The following is a 22,304-nucleotide window of genomic DNA, read 5'->3' as shown; positions in this document are numbered from 1 at the left end:
GGGTTGAGAGGTACAAACTTAGTTACAAAATAAGTAAGTCATGGGAATATAATGTACAGAACGGTCACTACAGAAAATTATACTATATGAAAGCATATATGAAAGTTGCTAAGAAGAGTAGACTTAAAAAGTTCTCACCACAGGGGTAAAAAACATTCTGTAACTATGTATAGTGATGGATGTTCGACTTACTGTGGTGATCATTTCTCAATACATACAACATACAAACACTAAATCATTACACTGTACACCTGAAACTAACATGTCAATTATATCTCAATTTTTATGGTAAATTTTGTATATTTGTTTTTTTTACCAGAGTAAAAAAAAATCATTTTTAAATAAGAGAGCTTAAGTCTAGAAGCCCACTAAGAGATGGAAATCTAGACCAGAAGGTAAATGGTCCTGCCTGGGCCACTTCGGCGTGACTGAATTTCTGCCCAGTCCCTCCCGCCCCACTCCCCAGCCCCACCACTCAACCCCCACAGTAACAAGCGCTCATTATCTTCTTCAGACTGTGTGTGAAAGAATCAAGAAGCTCAGGAAAAAAGATGTTTGGCAAATCTCAAGGGAGGCCCGAAAGTTAACTAGTTCTTTCAAATTCCCCACCCCTATGTCTTTCTCTCATAACCGGTGGGATTCTAGACCCGGAGAAGAACGGGACTCAGGCCTGGTGGGACGACAGGTATCCAGTTTCTCGGCGGTAAGGGTCCCACCGTGGGGGTCTGCAGCTCCATAGCCTAGGAATTGTCAACCCCGGGAGCAAGTTTCACCGGTTACGACGCTCTCCCGGCCCAATGCTTACCTCCTCCGCACCACAGACTTCAGGTCGCCTCAGCCTACTCCAGAAGTGGCTCTACGGCCCAGAACGCGCGCGCGCTGATTGCTGATTGGATCTGCTTCCACCCATTCCAGCCAATCCTGGAACTTGCTCGGCCGCTGACGAGAAGGCCGCGCCGCTGCTTCGGGATTGGTAGCCGAGCGGTGAGTGTCGCGCATTTTCTGACGGTTCGGACAACATGGCGGCCGAGTGTGGTAGTGATTCACAGCTGAGAGGAAGAAGGCGCCGGGACCCGGACGAACCGGAAAAAACGGAACTCAGCGCTCGAGAGCTGGTAGTGGCAGTGCCTCAAGAGAACGAAGAAGAAAATGAAGAGCGCTGGGTTGGGCCTTTACCTGTAGAAGCAACATTGGCGAAGAAGAGGAAAGGTAGCTACAGAGACAGGCACAGGGCGAAATGAAATACTGTGTTCTCCGAGTGGGAGAGTTCAAACCAGACCCCAAAACGGAGGGTGTGTGATTGTGGGGATTTGTGTCGTCGGAACAGAGGGTCGTCTTCTCACTTCTGGCCGTTCTCTACTCCGAAATAGTGATTTGGACAGAGTAAAGCGTCTTTTTAATAGTTATCTAACAATCTCTTGTTTGTTGCAGTAGAGGCTAAAGCTAACTTGCCATTACATAACGTGTTTGGCACCGCTCATTTAATCCGTACAGCTGTTGTATGAGGTTGGAAGTTTTAACCCCGTTTAGCAGATGTGGAAAAGAAAACTTTCTATTTCAGGTTTTTAGTTGAAGACTGGTGGTAGTGTATTTGGCCACCCGGGAAGGTGGTGCCTGTTTAGAGTCTTAAGGAATAGATAAGGATAATGGCAACCCACTCCAGTGTTTTTGCCTGGAGAATCCCAGGGACAGGGGAGCCTGGTGTGCTGCCGTCTATGGGGTCGCACAGAGTCGGACACGACTGAAGTGACTTAGCATCTTAGCAAGGATAATTTAATTCCTGACTCCACCACTAATGAGTTTTCTGACGATTACAAAACTTTCCTGGATTACAAGTTTTTCATCCCAAAACCAAGATCTGTGTTTTTCAAAGCATACTCGTGAGATATCATGGCCGGAAGCATTTTGCCACTAGCGTGTAATAGTGACAAAATTTTATGAAATAAAAAGGATGCACCAAAAAAGGGGGGAGATGTTGGTGAAAGGGTCACATTAAATTTTCTTATTTTTCAGGTTCTTTGAAATGTTTTCCTTAAACGTATAAGACCATTAAAATGTGATCTTTCTGAAAGCTCAAATCTTTAATTACTCTTCCAACTTAAAAATTTTAAGTGATTTCTGATTAGAACAATGTCCAAACTCCCTAATATAGCATGTAAGGCTCTTGATATGATTCCTCCTTCAGCACATTTCCATTACTTCCTCTCCCAAATCCTTGATCCTCCTCCTTACTCTTTGTCCAAGCCATACTATAACACTAGAGAATGGGGCATGCACTTTTACAACTGCGAATGTCTACGTGGGTGTCACACGGTCTACCTGGAATAATTTTCCTCACCCACTTCACTTAACCTACTGTCCTTCAGCCTTTAGCTCAGCTATTACTTTTTCTGGAAAATTTATGACTTTTCCAGTCTGAGCTGAGTTTCTAAAGTACATTGATCATAAGTATGAGATGCATTTATCAGAGTGACATTTTTATGGTTCCAAATTTTGAATACAATTTGGATCCAGATACAGCAAAATTTTATGTATCCAAATTTTGAAGAACCTACTTTTTTGAATATTGTTCCTTAACACCCTTAAAGTGCAGTTACCTTTTTTACTGCTAAGCCTTTTAAGTTGAATGTTTCCATAGCAATTGTTCCTCATTGCACTTGCTACATTTTTAAATTGAATGTTTATTCATGTAATTCTCTGATGAGTGTTTCTCTTCACTGTTAAGACTGTAAGCATATAAGAGCAAAGACCATGCCTATTTTGCTCCAGTGCTGGGTACAGTGCTTTCCATATAGCAGGTACAAAGTAAGTCTTGAACGAATGAATATTACTATGTGTATGTTCACAATTATTTTCTTGGACTAGATATCAGGTCCCTTTTTGTGGAAATGAGTGGAAATGGAAAAGTCCAAAAATACCAAGATGCTGATATTATTAGCATTAGGGAACAAAGAGCTTATAAACTTAATGCAATTGAGACAATGAGATGCTTATTCAAATTAATCAGTAGTGTATTCAGTTTGAAGAAAAAGTTGAAATTCAAAAACATGTATGACAGAAAAATATCACTGAAGATTTCATTTAAAAGGATAGGGTTTAAAACTTAGTAGAAATGGAACCATCCCCTTTAACATGTTCTTTGGACATTGGACTTTTGTACACATTTTCAGAAAGATACTATAAATGGTTATATGGCTCTACCTTATATGGCTCTCTCTCTATATATATATTATATATTATATGGCTCTACCAATGATGGTTTTCTCGAGACAATGTTAACTCTTCATGTCCATGTCCCTTGGAACCTAGTTTTTTTTTCAGTAAATATCTGTTCAACAAGTGAACTAACAGCAGAAGGAATATCCATCAGGATTAAATTTAGCTGTATATTACAGAAAAATCCAAATGACAATAAATAAAGAAAAAAAATCCAAAATGACAATAAAGATAAAAGTCCTAAAGCAGACAGTCTGGGATTGGTGTGGAGGCTCCAAAGTTTCTTCCTAGTTTTCTGCTCCAGCATCACTAGGATATGGACCTCGTGTTTGTCCTTGATGGTTATCTCCCAGTTTTAAACTGTCAGATGGGGAAAGAAAGAACGGCACAACTCTTGAGGGAGACTTATTGACTGTTACACAACACTTCCATTTTTATTTCATTGGTACTTAGTCACTCCTAACTGCAGAAAAGTTAGAGGTGACTACAGCTAGATGTCAATATCCCCATGTAAAAATGGAAGTTCTGTTACTGAAAATGAAGAGAGACGTAATTTGTTGAACACAACTTTGAGCTTGCTAAATAGCAGTGATGAAAAACCATGAAATGATCATGCTTAATTTAGAAACTTTTTATGGGCATGTTTGGCCATCATTGGATTGTTTTTAGGTAACAAATATGTCATTTTTTTACTAGTAAAATTTTTTATAGCTCATACCATGAAATATTTCCTCAAATTACCACTCTTTTTTTTTTTTTTTTTTTACTTTACAATACTGTATTGGTTTTGCCATAAGATTACCACTCTTAAAATGTTTTGCCCTTGGAAAAAGTTTGAGAATCACTCAACTGGACGTTCTCTAGGATTGTCTCAGCTCCAGAAATCTAAGCATTTATTACGTTTACTCAAACCTAGTATCAGTGACTTCAAAGAGGATCATTGCCTTCAAGATAAACTGAGATGTTCTGGATGGCCTCTGACCTCTTACTACTTATTTAAATTAGCAGTAATAATTGGATCTACATGGTTGGAAAGTTGGTTGTGATACTTTCATGAAACTTAAGGTTTTTCTCTTTTAATGGAACTTGTATATTAAGCCAGAGCCACTCAGTTCTTAAGTTCTGGGACACAGTTAAGCATCTGTATAAAACCTGAGAATGATTCATGACTAAATAAACAACGGTGCTATTCAGTACAATGAAATAACAAGTTACAACTGACATAACAGACACTGGATATTTTTTCATTATGTGTGAATTGAGAGAAATTAAAATCTAAAAGAAAATACAAAATAGTATTTAGTTCCAGTTGTTAAAAATATTTTCCTTTACTTTTTTCCCTTAGTTCTAGAGTTTGAAAAAGTCTATCTTGATAATCTCCCCAGTGCATCCATGTATGAGCGCAGTTACATGCATAGAGATGTTATCACCCATGTGGTGTGCACCAAGTAAGTCTATCTATATTCTTTTCTGAGAATTTATTGTTTTTTTTAAATACTTCAGTTTTGAGGTGAATTGTAGAAGTAACTTTTCTGGAAATGTCAGAGAATCTTTAAAATAGCTGAATGAGGTTTTGTAGAAGGAATAGTAATACTCTGCTCTTTGTTGAGTTCATATTATGTCTAGGTCCTGTATCAAGGCTTTTTCATTAATTGTCCCATTGATCTTAACAGTCTTACAAGTAGTATTCATCTACGTTTTATAGATAAGGAAACAGGTTTAGAGGGGTTTAAGTGGTAGTTGAGGCTGGAGAAAAAATGCAAGAAATCCCACAGTTTTCTATTTCTTGTATGGATTTTGAACCTGATTGGGAGAGTAACATCACATATGTGTATACATGTGTCTGTGTGTGTGTAAACTTCAAGATCACTGTGGTTGTGGTGAAATGAATGGATTCAAACACAGCAAAAATGGATACAGAGAAAGCAATTAGGAGGCAGTAATCATAGATGAATTAGGATGGTAGCTGAGATGATATTGGCAATGAGTATGGAAAGAAGTAGATGATTTACTTTGCTGTTTGGATCAGTTTATTCTTGATCTCTTAGAGACAATTAAAAGATTTAAATATCTTTATATTCCTTTTATGGGATAATTTTGACCAAACATTAGCTCTTTTCCTAGTAGAAAGTTGTCAGTTAATAAGGCAGCATATAGGACTAGCTTTCTGTCACTCCAGGTTTCTTTGTTTAACCTAAGGCAGCAGACTATAATGGAAAGATTTTTGAAGATTTTATAGAAACCTAGTGTTTTGAAGTTAGGCAAACCCAATATTGAATGCTCTTCTCCAGCTACAGACCTGGGGAAAATACATTTAACATTTTTAAACTATTTCCTAATTTTTAAAAAGATGGTGAAAAATATTCACCTTATAGGGTTGTTGTAAAGATGGTTACAACTAAGATAATGTATGTAGAGTACTCAACATATAATAGCTTTCAACAAATGGTTTCTATTTTTATATAACTGATGAGAGGCTATACTGTACAGAATTTTGGTACTTAACCAAAATACCTTGGATAATATCTGAAACAAACTTACATTGAGTTTTGCTTTATATGTAAGTTGTATGTTGGGATTTAATTATTTATCACCTTCTGAAAGATAGTACATTTTCCCTGTGGAATGACTGCCTGTAGGGTAATTTTAGCATTAAAGGACTCTATGAACTAGTGATTCCTTGTGAGACTTTTTTAATGTCAAGATTACCTCAATCCTGATCCTAGCTCTTAGATTTAAAATTAGTGCAGTATGGAACTCTTTTTAGTGCTCTGCGGTGACAAAGAGGCGAAATATTGAACATGTTTACATATAGCTAATTCACTTTGCTGTACAGCAGAAACTAACACAACACAACTGGCGTAAAGCAATTATACACCAGTAAAAAATAAATAAGATTAGTGCAGCAGTAGCTGTTATGATATCCAGAAAAGAGCTTCAAATTTTGCAATGTTATGTCTACCCTAATACAGTGATACAGTGGTTTGTATAAAGGAAGATTTTTTTTGTAATCTGTTATTTAAGAGTCCAAGATTCTCAGTAAATGATTGGCTTGGGGGCACAAAGTGATTTTTGCATCTGTTTTAGAAAGTAACTTCCATAATTTTTTATGCAGGACAGACTTTATTATTACTGCTAGTCACGATGGACATGTTAAATTCTGGAAAAAAATAGAAGAGGGAATTGAATTTGTTAAACATTTTCGTAGTCACCTAGGTAAGAATTTCACTCTTTTTTTTGGCGCTCATTTCAACTGTATTGATTAAAATTTCTTTTTAAACTTTTTTTCCTTTTAATTATATCCATTTCTTTTATGTTTACTAGAATGTTTTGATTTGATTTCTTTAAATAGGAGTTATTGAGAGTATTGCAGTTAGCTCTGAGGGAGCTTTATTCTGTTCCGTGGGTGATGATAAAGCAATGAAGGTGTTTGATGTAGTAAACTTTGACATGATCAATATGCTGAAGCTTGGGTAAGTCTTTTTTAAAGTGTGTGTGTGTATATATATATATATTTTTTTTTAACTTAATGAAAGAATTCTTGAACTAAACTTCACCATTTCATAGGTATTTCTAAACAGAATATATTACCATTCCATTAAAAAATGTGCCTTTAGATTTTGCTTGGGAAAATTAAATATTATGAATCTTTGTTATGATGTTGTTTGTGAGCTTCTGCTGTGAGTTTTGTCATTAATTACAACAGAAATGTCCAAGTAGCCCCATAACAAGGATTAATTATATCCATTTTACACTACTTAATAATTTAATGAGCATCCATCATGTCTAATTTACTGGCATTTAAATTAACTTCCTAGTAATGCTTATTTCAGTAATATAGCATTGTGTTTTTATAAGGCTTATGTGAATTTTTGGAATTGTTGGTGATTTTAAACTTTAAAGTGTATTGATACCCAAACTATGTGGTTAGACTGTGCAGTAACGAAATTAAACAGAAGACCATGGAATGCGTAGCTTAAGCAACAGAAATATATTTTCTCACACTTCTGGAGGTTCAGTTCAGCTCAGTTGCTCTTGTGTCCGACTGTTTGTGACCCCATTGACTGCAACACGCCAGGCTTCCCTGTCCATCACCAACTCCCAGAGCCCACTCAAACTCATGTCCATCAAGTCAGTTATGCCATCCAACTATCTCATCCTCTGTCGTCCCGTTCTCCTCCTACCTTCAATCTTTCCCAGCATCTGAGTCTTTTCTGATGAGGAGATTGGAAAGTCCAAAACTTTTGGAGGTGAAAAGTCCAAAATCATTGTTCTAACAGTGTTTGTGTTCTGGTGAGGACTCTTACGGGTTTCACACTTTGTCCTTGTTAAGTACAGGGGAAAGAGGGAAATATTTTGCTCTTCCACTTCTTAGAAGGCCAAGGCCTGTTGGATTAGGGCCCCACCTTCTGACCTCATTTAATTACCTCTTTAAAACCCTTTCTCAGATACAGTAACTTTGGGGATGAGGGCTTCACCATGTGAATTGGAGGAAAGTAGGGATTAGAACTACACAATTCAGTATGTGACAGTACTTTTTGGGAATTTCCTTCAAAACCAGTTTATGAACCACTAAAAGAAGTTAGTCTCATTATTTATGATAAGAGCTTATTTTTTGACTACAAATAGAAATACCTATTGATATGTGTCATATTCCCAGCTTTGTTTCCCCCAGACTTTAGCTGTTTGTTTGTTTTTTAAATCAAATATATGTTGAACATTTGCCACCTTTGAAGGTATTGAAAGAGAACAGGCATATCTTGTTTTATTGCACTTTGCACACACTGGGTTTTTTTTGTTTTTGTTTTTTTTCAACAAATAACAAGTTTGTGGCAACCTTGGATGGAGTAAGTCTGTACTCACCAGTTTTTCCAACGGCATTTGCTCAGTTTGTGTCATTATTTCACATTTAGTAATTGTCATAATATTTCATTTTTCATTATTATTATATTTGTTATAGTGATCAGTGATCTTTGATGTTACTGTTACAAAAAGATTACAACTGGCCGAAGCCTCACATGATAATTAGCACTTTTTAAGCAATAAAGTATTTTTAAATTAAGATATGTATATATACATGTAATTTTTTAGACATAATGTGATTGCACACTTCAGTAGAAATACAGGTAGTGTAAACAAACTTTTATTGTGCTCTGGAAAACCAAAGAAAATCTATATGGCTCACATTATTGCAATTTTCAATTTTTGTGATCTGGAACCAAATCTGCAACATCTCCAAGCTATGCCTGTGTCTTTTAAGATTTTATAGAAATTCTGAGAGTCCTCAAAAAGTTTTGAGCATTAGCTCTGTCATTGGCGAAACTGTAGCTTCTCAGACTAATGATTTTGAAGGAGACAACACACAAGTGAATATATAAATTTAGTATGTTGATTACATCTGTCCAATTCTTTTACACTTTATCAGGTAACATGTTCAAAGCTCATAGTATTAAGATCAAGCTACTGATGATGAGAGAGTGATATCAGAACATTTTTGTTTTGAGCAAAGCCATGACTAAAATATTTTGACCTTAAATATTTCAAGAATGGATTTGTAAAGTATACTAACATGGTAACCTATTTAAAAGTAGGGTATACATAGACAGGGGCTTCCCAGGTGGAGCTAATGGTAAAGAACCTGCCTGCCAATGCAGGAGACATAAGAGATGCATGTCTGATCCCTGGGTAGGGGAGATCCCCTGAAGGACCTGGGCATGGCAGCCCACTCCAGTATTCTTGCCTGGAGAATCCCATGGACAGAGGAGCCTGGCAGGCTACAGTCCATTGGGTCCCAAACAGTCGGACACAACTGAAGTGACTTAGAATAGCACATACATAGACAGAGACATCGAGATCCAAAACAAAACAAAAAATGCCTCAGAATATTTTAAGAACCAGGTCTGTTTCAGTTTCCTTGTAAATACTTGCTGTGTGAGTTCTCTTCCTGTGGTTTGATCAGTCCTCAGAAGTTATTATCATTCATTTATGAGGTCAGAAAGAGAAAAATTAGTAACTTTTCCTATTCTTCCCCATTCTGTTTCTCGCTGCTATGTTTGATCAAAGAATCTAAAACTGGCTGAATCACTGCAGGGACGTTTTTTAGTGATGGGAATGAGTAAGGATGCTTATGACTTGTTTTGGCCTCTTCTTATCCCCCTCAATTCTTTACTATTTTAGGTATTTCCCTGGACAGTGTGAGTGGATCTATTGCCCGGGGGATGCCATATCTTCAGTTGCTGCTTCTGAGAAAAGTACAGGAAAAATTTTCATTTATGATGGTCGAGGAGATAACCAGCCACTGCATATCTTTGACAAACTCCATACATCACCTCTTACTCAGATACGGCTAAACCCAGTTTACAAAGCAGTAGTGTCTTCTGACAAATCTGGAATGATTGAATACTGGACTGGTCCTCCTTATGAGTATAAATTCCCCAAAAATGTGAATTGGGAATATAAAACTGACACAGATTTATATGAATTTGCCAAGTGCAAGGCTTATCCAACCAGCATATGTTTTTCACCTGATGGGAAGAAATTAGCCACTATTGGTTCTGACAGAAAAGTTAGAATTTTCAGATTCTTAACTGGAAAACTCATGAGAGTCTTTGATGAATCACTAAGTGTAAGTGCCATATAAATTTAATCAGATTTTACTTTTCTGAAAATGTCTTTAGTTTGTGCTGTTTCTTAAAAGATTTTTTCCTGGACATGGACATTTAGATTGATGATTAATATGCTTATCACATTAAAGATACTGTTTGTCTGCTGTCTTGCATTGTTACTCTTTAAAACTCTCTTCTCTAGGTTTATGATGTGATATTTTCTGAGCCAGTTTTTCTTACACTTAAGTGGCTGTTTTTGTAGTTTTGTTGTTTGAAAGCTCATTCTTTTGAGATCCTCAAAACCCATGCTAGGCCTCCTTCTCTTATTCTTTTCACTCCTGCCTTCTATATGACTACTTAAAAATTTATTTCTCCAGCCTTCTATTATAAACAGACCTGTCCCTATCCTTTTATTTATTTATTTTTGCTGTTTTCATGGCACCAATATGTATCTGCTTGCACAGGCCAGAAATCTGAGTCATTTTTAACTGTTTTTCCTTACCCGTCTATTTAATTCATCATCAGTCCTGTCAGTTTTACTTTCTACATATACTTTAAATACATACATTTCCTTTTAGCACAGCTGTGACTACCCTAGCTCATAATCTGTTGCCTGGCCTATTGCATGGCCTACTCTCTGAATCTATTCTAGCTTCTTCCTAACCTGTTATCCATGCTCCACCCAGAGGAATCTTTTAAAAATACATTATCTTATCATGTCATCCTTTGATTATTTCAGTGACTACCTGTTGTTTTTAGGAGCGAGACCAAAATCATGGCCTACCGTATTGTACCCCTCCCTTCCACTTCAACCTGCTGTAAATCACCTCCCTCCCTGCCTCTACTGTACCTAGTCAGGCCTTTCAGTTTCTTGACTACGTCTCCCACCACAGCGCCTTTGCATATGCTGTCCCTCCTGCTTGGAGTGACCCCTAGTCCCATGAATCCTCATTCCTCCCCTTACATATTGAACTCATCCTTCAAATCTCAAAGAATCATTTCCCCCAGTGATCTTCCACTATTCTTCCAGTCTCAGACTACTTGTATTTTTTTAATGTGGTAGTGTATCACTATTTATTTTCTTTTAGAATATTTGGTCTTATTGATTAATGTGTATCACCCCCTCCCCCAGTAGATTAAACTGCGTGTCATTTATGGTCCTGTATCTGTTGTGCTTGTGATTGAATCTCCAGCACTAAGAATGATACCTGACACATAATTAACTGTTAACAAGAATTTATTGGGACTTTGCTAGTGGTTCAGTGGTTAACACACAGCACTTCCATTGCAGGGGGGCATGCGTTCAATCCCTGGTTGGAGAATGAAGATCCTGAATGCCTTTTGGCATAGCCAAAAAACGGGGAAGAAAAAATGTATTTATTAGAGCATGTAGCTGTAGAATGAGTTTTTATCCATGCAAAGATAATTGGTTTTGTGGATATTTGAGTCTCATCATGTTTCCATCTTGTGGTTCTCTAACTGCTATGGGTATGTTGAATTCTCCAAAAGTCTGTGGGTCAAATCTTTGTAACAATAGTGTTTATTGTAAAACAGTGTCAGTTCTACAGTCTTTGTAGCCACCAGTTTATAATATATTCCTTGCATTAAGTACTTCAAAAATGCTGTCACCTTATTAGAGATGTAGTAATAAGTTGGGTGAATTAGCTGCCTGAAGGAATATGAATCCAGACAAAAGGGAAGGTTTGTATGCTAGTCAACTTATCCTCATAACTCATTTTCTTATTGGAAGAATATAACTTTCCATTATGCTTTTGGGAAAAGGAGAAACCTTGTGATGTTTTCTTTAATGGTGGCTTCAACTTAACTATAATTTTAAAACTCTTCACAATTTGCTATTCTTCCTAGATTCCTTAAGAAAACAAATCTATTCTCTGGATACAAATCATTTAACACATATACTCTGAGCTGTTGAATTCACTCTATTTCATTATTGTCTTTAATATTTGTTGAAATTATAGGATTATTGTGATAAGATCAGTAGCAAAGTATAGGACAGAAGTTGAGATTCAGGATAAGGGAGTTTGCCCCCCCCCCCAAAAAAAAGAGGGGGTGTAAATGCCAATTAATTTAGTAATAATGCTAGTTACTAGTTAGTTAATGACTGGTATCTCCGAGTTCCATGTTAAGGGTTCTAACTAGTTAAGAGTCCTAGTTTAATAGACAAATTTAATTGGATGGTGTGAAGTTGTATCTTTTGGTATTTTATTAATCAGGAGTACTGCATATGGCCATACAGAGATGATGAGATGCAGCTATTAAAGCTAGAATATTGTAAAAAAACACCAATACAGTATATTAATGCATATATATGGAATTTAGAATGACGGTAACAACGATCCTATATGCAAGGCAGCAGAAGAGACACGGGTGTAAAGAACAGACTTGGACTCTGTGGGAGAAGGTGAGGGTGGGATGATTTGAGAGAATAGCATTGAAACATGTTTATTACCATATGTGAAATAGATGACCAGTCCAAGTTTGATGCGTGAAGCAAGGCACTCAAAGCTGGTGCTCTGGGACAACCCAGAGGGATGGTTTGGGAAGGTTGGGGGGGGGGGGGTTCAGGATCGGGGGACACATACACCTGTGGCTGATTGATGTCAATATGTGACAAAAATCACCACAATATTGTAAAGTAATTATCCTCCAATTAAATTAATTTTTTAAAAGATACTAATGTGCTTGAAAGGTTAGATTAGCATTTATTACTTTTACATGGGCAGATCACCATCTATAAACTTTTATTTCTTGAAAATGAATCTTCTTTCTAGCAAAATAGTCAAGGCTCCCATGCATCTAGGCTATTTCTGGCAAATGAGTAACAAGAAATCCTAATGTTATTCCCTAACATGTATACCTCCTTTTCATTTCTGGAGTTAACATATATTGTTGTTCTTTCCACATCTAGAAAAACCAGAGATTTTGTTAATGCAAGCATGAAAAAAAGGAGTAGATGGGACATAAGCCTGACTGACCTCTTTTCATTCGCAATCTAGCCACTTTTGATTTCTGCAGTTTTATGCCCTAAATGTTGAGGAAACTGAATGTAAAGATCACATCTTTGGGGAGGCTGGTAGTGTGACTGTACATAGTAACTGACCCTTATCTTGAAAGTTGTATATTAAATATCTAAAGAAAAGTAAACCAAATATCCAAACTAAAGGGCACTCATAAAATTCATCAATCCTAAATCACATTTACCTAATGATAATCTAAATATATAGTGATGCTCCAAAAGAACTTGAAACATTTTCTGAAATATGAAATTGTTATAAGTTAGTGAAATCATAAAAAATAAAATCGAGTGCTTGTTAAATGGCAGGTCCATGATCCTGGAACAAGGTCTCACAGTCCGTATCTGCATTGTGCAGCTTAATAGCCACTAGCCACATAGGGTTGCTGAACACTTGGCATGTGACTAGTCCAAATTGAGCTGGACTAAAAGTGTAAAATACACACTGGACTTCAAAGACTTAGTATAAGAAGGAAAAAAGATCTCAGTTTTTAAATATTGCTTAATATTTTAATGTCTTTATTTTACTTTTTTGTATTATTGATTTTGCTTAATGTCTTTTGATAATATTTTAGATATATTGGGTTGAATAAAAGATTAATTTCATGTTCATTTTTACTTTGTTTAACATAGCTACTAAAAAATTTAAAATTACATATATGGTTTATATTGGAAAGTGCTGTGTGTGGCTTATAAAATGCAGCAGATATATTGTTTCTGCAGAAAAAGCAGTAGTTACATTAACTCTTTTTTTTTTAATTAAAATAACGAGTTAGTATAAATACTATTTTTTATGATTGAATTTTGTAATTCAATTCCTGCTTATAGTGTTTATAGAGTACTCCTTAAGAAGATATATAAGCACATAAACTGTCAGTGGCTATTAATGGACACTCTGCTTTTATTTAAATTCTCCTTCCCTTTATCATGTAACATTTTTGTTAATAAATGGTTTGTTTCCTAGATGTTTACTGAACTGCAGCAGATGAGGCAACAGCTACCAGACATGGAATTTGGTCGACGGATGGCTGTAGAACGTGAATTGGAGAAGGTGGATGCAGTAAGGTTAATAAATATAGTTTTTGATGAAACTGGACACTTCGTGCTGTATGGAACAATGCTGGGCATTAAAGTTATAAACATAGAGACAAACCGGTAAGCTTTAATATCACATATGCTTTTTAAAAATTTACTTCTAAAGGACCATTTCCTCCTTGGGGGAAACAATGGGAGTTTTGTTTGTTCCAAGACAAGTGGAATGGTCCCAGATGTCTAAACTTAACCAAATGTTTTGACTGGATTTTTCTGTGGTCTTTTGGTTGTTTATAATCTTATGTAAAAAGTTTCCACTCATGTTTGTTAAAGAAATGGAAGAAAGATATGCATAGTTTCAAGTTGTTGTTTTTTTTTTTAACAAGTTTCAGTCTGTCTTTTGCTTATTGATTTAAATTAGCCCGTTTCATGTTAAATGTTGCCAAATATTTTAACCACAGAATTCAGCATTACATCCTGCTAGACATAAAATCAGAAGTTAAAATGCATGAAACCACAATAAGCCTTTTGTACAAACAGCCCATTTGGTCTTAGAACAAAATTGCTATAATCAGATACTATCACTGAATGTAAATGAAAAGAACTTAAAGTATATTTAAAGGAAAACAGTCTTGTACTATACATTTTCACATATAAACAAATTTATATTGTAGTTCTTGGCAATACAGAATCTTTGAAGGCTTGAAGAAAGATTAAAATGATAGTGATAGGTTAAAACTGTTTAAATAAATTATTTTTTTTAATCTGAAAATTATAAATACCTACCAGTTTAAAATAACTTTTTGGAGGGAGTGGGAGAGGCAGAAAAATACTTTTTAAAAATCTTTTACTGGTTATTTTGTACAAAAATAAAAGATAGTTGATTTCTAGCTTTTATCTGCAAAGTTGGTATAATTGGAGTTAATCCTAATAATTTTATTATATGTATTTTCCAGTTGTGTGCGGATCTTAGGCAAGCAAGAAAATATTAGAGTGATGCAATTGGCTTTGTTCCAGGGAATAGCCAAAAAACATCGTGCTGCAACTACTATAGAAATGAAAGCTTCTGAAAACCCTGTTCTTCAGAATATTCAAGCTGACCCAACAATAGTCTGTACATCCTTCAAAAAGAATAGATTTTATATGGTATGTGGAAGTATCAATAACAGGAGATAGTCTTTAATGTTTCTTCCAGTTTGATTGGAGTTTTATTTTTTTTAACTTGTGTTTTCAACTGAAGAGAATGTTGCCCATAATAGCAGACTTTCTAAACAACCAGAATACCATCTTATAACATTAGTATTGTAGAATCTTTAACTAGGGTTTGTTTAAGTATTTCTGTACTGTTTTACATCCGGTTTTGAACTAGTTTTCAACCTAGCTTCTACAACTTGTGTTGTCTAAGAAAATAGGAAGTAAGTGGCTGTGGTAATAATTGCATCCAAAATTGATTTTCCTGTGGACTTTTAAAAAATTCTTCTGTTTTAGTATTATTCACCTTTTACTCTTCAACATGACTTGCACATTTCCTTCTCTAGATACAAATCTTTTTTCACCTTTTGATTCCATTGTAATGATGCTACCGTGGTATACATTCCTGAGAGGGTTTTTTTTCCTGGAAATTAAAAGTACTTTGCATGTTAAGTGAGATTGGGCTCAAAATCAAACTACTAAGCCATCTAGGAATAACACTGTTCTAATATTGTTCAGTCAAGCAGAAAAATCTGAAGTGTAGAGACCTCTGCATCTGTATCTGTCTTTCATGCTTAGAGACTTTCTGAAACCCAGGTGTGATTATTTTTCTGCCTAAAATCCTTAAATGACTCCCCATCTGTCTATATTAACCGCTCTCCTAGTTTATCTTTCTTCATTTTTAGTTCATTGCCTATACTGAACTTGACCCCATTTGCAGGACTCGATGTTATTTTTACTTGCTGGTGTTTGCACAGGTTATTCCTTCTGTCAGCCACAAACCTCTCCCCAGTTCCTCTTCATATTTCAGACCCCAGCTTGGAAGCCTTCCCCTGACATCAAGTCTGGAATAGGTGTGCCTGCTTGTGTACATGTCACACTTTCTGGAATAATTGTTATTTTCAGGGGGTGGGGAGGGGTCCCTTACACTGTCTTCTCTTCCTCAAGATAATATAAAATCCATAAATACAGAGCACTATGTTTTCTTCACATACCAAACTCCACAGAGTTTGGTGAATTATCTGACCCATTATAGTATACTCATTCATTCGTCTGACAATTTACAAGCAGCTGAGAGGCTTTAAAGGTTACCAGCATTTGGTAAATGTGCGAAATAGCAGTTTATCTACTCCAATATTTTTCTTTTAGCCTAAAATGGGATATATTTTTTTAAGATAAGAATTTTGCTTATAAACTTTCAAATTCACTGCTAAAGATTTATTAATACATATGTTAAAGAAAAATACTTTTTCTTGTTATTACCTATAATTTTTTGAAGGTAAAAAGAAATCATAAAAGACAGTTCTTAATATACACTAAATTTAATTTTCCATCCACTTTATTTAAAAATTGTCTTTCCCCAGAGTTTATGTTTGTTGATTAAACCACACATGTTCCTTAGAAACTCTGAAGAAATAGAAAAATAAAAAATTAAGTCACTCACTGAGTATTTATACTGCTAACATTTTCATGAATTATTAGATGTACATGTTCTTAAAACTAAAATGGTATTCATATATGCAAATTTTATATCCCTTTTTTCAAATCCAGTACCATAAAATAACCATAAAATAAAAGTAAGATTGTATAAAATTTAAACTTTAATAGTTCTATATGTGAACTAAATCAAGATAATTTTTAAAATTCATATAATTAAATAGTGAAACAGACATGTCATTCTTTGGTAACTGGAGAAAAATATGCTAAAGCAGTGACATCCTGGCTTAGTTGTTCCTTTATCTGGAATCGATCCAAGTAAACCAAGGCTGACATAGGCAAAACAGAGTCTGGGCACTAGACTGACCTTCCTGGAGCTCAGTTAACATCCACTTTCTCAGGGAGAGAAGATTTCTGCTTACCGAGAGTCAAATAAAACAAATAGGCCTTTAGAAGTCCAGAATTTTAACAACTGAAAGTTTTTTCTTAATTTTCTATAGACCTTGAGGATCCTGAGATTTCTGCTTCACTCAAAATGTACTGTACATCCTTTCTTCCAAGCTTCAAGGTTTAGATAGATCAGATGGGACTCTGTCAAACAAAAAAAAGGTCAAGGTCCACTGCTGATTCATCTTTGAATCCTCATCCTACCAGTACCAGGTCCTGTTCATAGTAATAACAATTATTAATATGTATATATTGCCTTCTGTGTCAGGCACTATTCTCTAAACATTTTATATCCTTCATTTAATCTTCATATCAGGTGTCATTTTGAGGTAGTTTTTATCTTCTTTTATGAGTAAGGAAATGAAAGTAATGAATTTACTTCCCCAAAGCCATATAACTAGTTAAGTGGCAAACTACAATTCAAACCCAGGCAATCTAAATAGTGAAAAGTAAGCAATAGATGGCAGGTTAGGTAGGACATACTAGAAGGCAGAAGCAGAGAGCTACCTCAGAACTGCCTATTTTTAAATGGGTACTTAAAAAAATTTTCACCAAAAAAGAAATTAAATTCCATTTGAAATCATTCATCTTCATCATATGAATTTTCTCATTAGGCAAATGTAGAAATATAGCTACCTTGCATGTCCTATGATTGGAAGCAGTTCCTGAAATAAGCATTTATTCTGATGTAAATGCTTAGTTTCCTCAAATACTTCATTAGAAATGTAATTTTCTTGTTCATAAATTTTAAACAGATGAAAAATTTAATTGATTTACTCACTTTTTATTTTCCTCCTTGAGTTTACTAAACGAGAACCAGAAGATACAAAAAGTGCAGATTCTGACCGAGATGTTTTTAATGAGAAACCTTCTAAAGAAGAAGTCATGGCAGCTACTCAAGCTGAGGGACCTAAACGAGTGTCAGATAGTGCCATTATCCACACAAGCATGGGAGACATTCACATCAAACTCTTTCCTGTTGAGTATGTACTGTTTCTGTTGTCATAAGTAAATACCAGTGTAAATGTATATATTTGAGGAAACTGCAACTTCTTGTTATTTTGACTTAAAAGTATTTTGAAAAATTGAGCTGTTAGATAAAGCATCTTCCTAAGCTTTCTGATAATTGTTGCATTAGAAAATGTGAAAATTTTATACATACATAAACATATTTCACAGGTTTATTATGAGGACAAAATATAGTAGATATGACAGTGCTGAATGTAAATTATAGATTGACATACAAATATATATTACCGCTACCATCAACTACACATGCCAACTATAGGTTTTGTGGCTCACTTGTTATAACTGGCTTTCCTCTCAAATCATTAAGGGGAGGATAATTATTTTTCCTTCCTGACATTCGAGTTTGCAGAATGAACATACAGTACCAAATACAATGCGATACGACCAGTTATTCTCGATCCAAAAGAAGACCTCTTGTACAGTGCCTTGATTTAAAAGTACTTTGTTATTTTGATATGAATGTTTTATGTCCAACCAGACAAAACACCTGGACTGTCTCATTTTAAGTATTCAGAACCCATGCATCCACTAAGCCTACTCCCTGATGTGGTTGGTACAAGATTCTCTTGATTCTCTCTGCCATTCTCAGCATTGGGAGCTATTATATGATAATATACAGTATTAAATCATTTCATGAGATTAGTTAATATTATTTAGAAAGTGTATCTGAGTGTGTGACTATCATTTAAAGTTTATTAAATTTAGTAGCTATCATAGCAGTGAATAAGTTCTTGGTCAGGAAATGTCACCATACTATAACATTGTTTTTATAAGAAAATTACCTTTCCCAGGAACTATATACAGTGGGTTATGGTGCTGTGGTTATATTTTTTAAAAATACTAAATGACTTTGGAACCTAAATATTCTCAAATTCAAGTAAAATAAGCAGTTGTGATGTAAAGATGGTATATTATATAAACTATAAGAACAGGCTACTGCCTATATGCCCTGTCAACTCTTGCTTCTACTGAGATCAGAAGAAATTATAAAAAAAAAAAGACTGTCCTGAAACATTCAGAAGATTCTGAAAATACCATTGGGAAGCCTAACTACAAAGAAAACTTTCCTAACATGCTCCGTTAAATTTTCATATTTTTAATATGTCTCACTAGGTGCCCTAAGACCGTGGAAAATTTCTGTGTTCACAGCAGAAATGGTTATTATAATGGACACACATTTCACCGCATAATTAAGGTAGGTAAGTTATGCAAATTTTATATGATTTAAGGAAAAGTATGTCATTGTATAACAAGAGGTTTAGAACCTAAGGAATCTCATTCACACTTAGCACTTTATTAGGAATAGGAGAAATGGACTATGGAAGTCACAAGAATAATGGATGATCATGAAAATCAGATATAAAATCAAGGATAGGAACAGTGGCAGGGTAGCCTTTTTAGAAACACTGCAGCAGTTTTTGTCAGCAGTTAAAGCAAAGGATCAGGTAATGAGTAAAAGGTCTTGCTGAGATCAAATCAGTAGCCAAGGTCACCTGTTTTTAGTGGCTAGATAAGGTCTAGATCTAGAAGATTAAGTATTAGAAGAGCCATGTTGCCACTTTATCTGTGAAAACTACCACTAATACCTGATGAACAGAATGAATTCAAGCCAGGATTTTGTTGAGCAACATTCCATGAAATGTATGGAGCAGTGAGGTAGTTCTTGATTACTGGCAGGTCAGAAATGGCAGAAGAAATGTCGGAAGGAAAAATTAGATTTCAGATTTCTGAAGGAATTAGTGAAGTGACTGACTAGGACATTCAGAGTGTCTAGGGAAAGGGGAGAGAAAAGAGTGGGCCAATTATGTAAGACCTAACACATTAAACAAGATCCTAAAACTTATCTACACTATTAATTGGCTTTAATTAGATTATTGAGTGAGATAGTGCCTATCTATAAATGGAAAGACCTTTACATTTTTGTTTCCATCACTGAGATAAGGTGGCAGTTACGCAATGAAAATACATAATCTAAAGTATAAGCAAGGGTTTACTTTAAAATGAGTTTATAGAATGACTTAAGATTTTATTGAATATAAAGCACTCTTGACAAACATACTACTCCAAAACATACATGTATGTAATGTGTGTAATACTACTTTGTCTACTTTCTGTTAAGGGCTTCATGATTCAGACAGGAGATCCAACAGGTACTGGTATGGGAGGAGAAAGTATATGGGGAGGAGAATTTGAAGATGAATTTCATTCAACATTACGACATGACAGACCATATACACTCAGCATGGCCAATGCTGGATCGAATACTAATGGATCCCAGTTTTTCATAACAGTAGTACCAACAGTAAGTAGAACATGCATGTGTGTGTGCTAAGTCGCTTCAGTCATGTTTGACTCTTTGCAGCTCGATGGACTGTAGCCTGCCAGGCCCCTCTGTCCATGGGATTCTCCAGTCGAGAGTACTGGAGTGGGTTGCCATGCTTCCTCCAGGGGATCGTCCCAACTCGGGGATCGAACCCATGTCTCTTATCTCTCCTGCATTGACAGGCAGTTTCTTTTCTACTTGCGCCACCTGGGAGGCATTTTCCAGGTGAATTTAAGCCAAAGATTCATCGGCTTTGATCTAAGAGTGAATTCAGTGGAAAAGAGAGCTTTATTATTCTCTATTATTTATATATGCTAGGATATAAAAATGAAAACAATTTAGAAAGGAAAATGGAAAATTACCTATCAAGACTTTATAATCAGTACTTTTGTAATTCAGGCCAATAAATAATAATAAATTATTAAATAATTTATTATTTATAATAAATAAATAAAGCTGAGTTTAAGTCAGCTTTGCACTATTTCTTGGACAATCCAAAACAAATTATTCTACCTCTGGGCTTGTTTCCTCATCTTTAGAATAGTAGGATGAGGGTATAAGAATTCCCGATTTTAATACAGTTTTTCCCACATTTTTCTATCTCTGAAATCAAAATGCATTTTCCAGCTCCCTTTCATCTAAAAGATGCAGATATTAAACATTAAGCTTTTATTAGTTTTTATTATAACATGGAACTACTCTTAAATGCTTCTAAGTGAAAATATATCTTTTAAATTATATTTTAAAATGAAGCCAAAGTTTCTTTTTAATCAATGACACTGTAGCTTTGATGAAATACATGTAAGAATATCTAGCTCTGTTGCTATGCGGTTCTACAAAATTACAAAAACTCTTTATTTTTTAGAATTAAAGAAAACAATTTATAACTACTGTCTGTCTGCCAGGTACATGATCTCATGTAATATTCACAATACTTCTAGTATCACTGCAACTGCATGGACTGTAGCTCATCAGGCTCCTCTGTCCATGGGATTCTCCAGACAGGAATACTGGAGTGGGTTGCCATTTCCTTCTCTAGGAGATCTTCCCCACTCAGGGATCAAGCCTTGGTCTCCTGCATTGCAGGCAGATTCTTTACCTTCTGAGCCACCAGGGAAGCAAGTTTTAAAAAAATAGATGAGGAAACAGTGAGACCTGATAAACTTGCCAAAGGTCAAGTAAGTAGCAGAGCCAGAGTCTGAACTCCTGTCTCTGATGCCAGAGCACATGCTGCTTAAAGTATTCCAGACTGCTTCTTGTGCAGGTAAGGTTACTGCAAAGAAACTTACCTTTAGCAAACATCTCCCAGCTCCCTTTGATCTAAAAGATGCAGATATTAAATATTTAACTATGCTTTTTTATTTTTATTATAACATGGAAACTACTCTTAAAAGCTGCTAAATGAAAATAATCTTAATTATATTTTTAAATGAAGCCAAAGTTTAATTCTTTTTAATTTGCTCATCCAGAGGGTGTGATTTAAGAATTTAGGGTTTACCAAGATTTTCTGTTTGTCCTCCAACACAGCCTTGGCTTGATAATAAGCACACAGTGTTTGGACGAGTGACTAAAGGAATGGAAGTCGTACAAAGGATCTCCAACGTCAAAGTCAATCCCAAAACAGATAAGCCCTATGAGGATGTCAGCATCATAAATATTACTGTTAAGTAAAATAGATTTGTCTCATTGTCTATGTAAATAAAAATACACATACATTAAAAACAGGATTATTTTACATAAGGAAGCTCAAGGTTTGCTGAATGTACAAATCATGTTTCAGGAATTCAGTATTATATTTGTGTATTTTTCATTAAAGGCTATTTTTTAAAAGCTCTGCCTTTGAGTTTTCTTGCAGTATTTCTCATCCTAAGAGGTAATAAACTCAAATGGACTAAAACTCAGGCAAATAGCACTCTTTATACATAATTTCTCAAGTCTTAAAAACCATATTAAATAATGAGAATGGTATGCATTTGTTCCTCAGCTTTTT

General features: G+C 35.3%; 1 protein-coding gene across 1 annotated transcript; it reads left to right on the top strand.

Annotated features, from left to right (window-relative positions):
- Positions 1 to 1,019: 1,019 nt before the first annotated feature.
- On the top strand, positions 1,020 to 22,073 carry PPWD1 (peptidylprolyl isomerase domain and WD repeat containing 1). Its single transcript, XM_052659174.1, has 11 exons — positions 1,020 to 1,209; positions 4,562 to 4,664; positions 6,332 to 6,432; positions 6,569 to 6,689; positions 9,394 to 9,841; positions 13,820 to 14,010; positions 14,844 to 15,033; positions 17,764 to 17,945; positions 19,105 to 19,186; positions 20,111 to 20,293; positions 21,842 to 22,073. The coding sequence occupies exons 1-11, from the start codon at positions 1,020 to 1,022 to the stop codon at positions 21,983 to 21,985; spliced, it is 1,935 nt and encodes a 644-aa protein (XP_052515134.1). The 3' UTR covers positions 21,986 to 22,073.
- Positions 22,074 to 22,304: the final 231 nt, after the last annotated feature.

Source organism: Budorcas taxicolor, chromosome 20 (genome assembly GCF_023091745.1).
Source record: "Budorcas taxicolor isolate Tak-1 chromosome 20, Takin1.1, whole genome shotgun sequence".
Taxonomy (NCBI): Eukaryota; Metazoa; Chordata; class Mammalia; order Artiodactyla; family Bovidae; genus Budorcas; species Budorcas taxicolor.
This window is presented reverse-complemented; position numbering and strand designations above follow the sequence as displayed.

Excerpts from the sequence above, each read along its gene's own strand:
- PPWD1 (XM_052659174.1), top strand. The coding sequence starts at position 1,020 with ATGGCGGCCGAGTGTGGTAGTGATTCACAGCTGAGAGGAAGAAGGCGC. Across the intron at positions 15,034-17,763 it reads AAAAGAATAGATTTTATATG|TTTACTAAACGAGAACCAGA; the intron begins GTATGTGGAAGT and ends TTCCTCCTTGAG. Across the intron at positions 19,187-20,110 it reads CATTTCACCGCATAATTAAG|GGCTTCATGATTCAGACAGG; the intron begins GTAGGTAAGTTA and ends CTTTCTGTTAAG.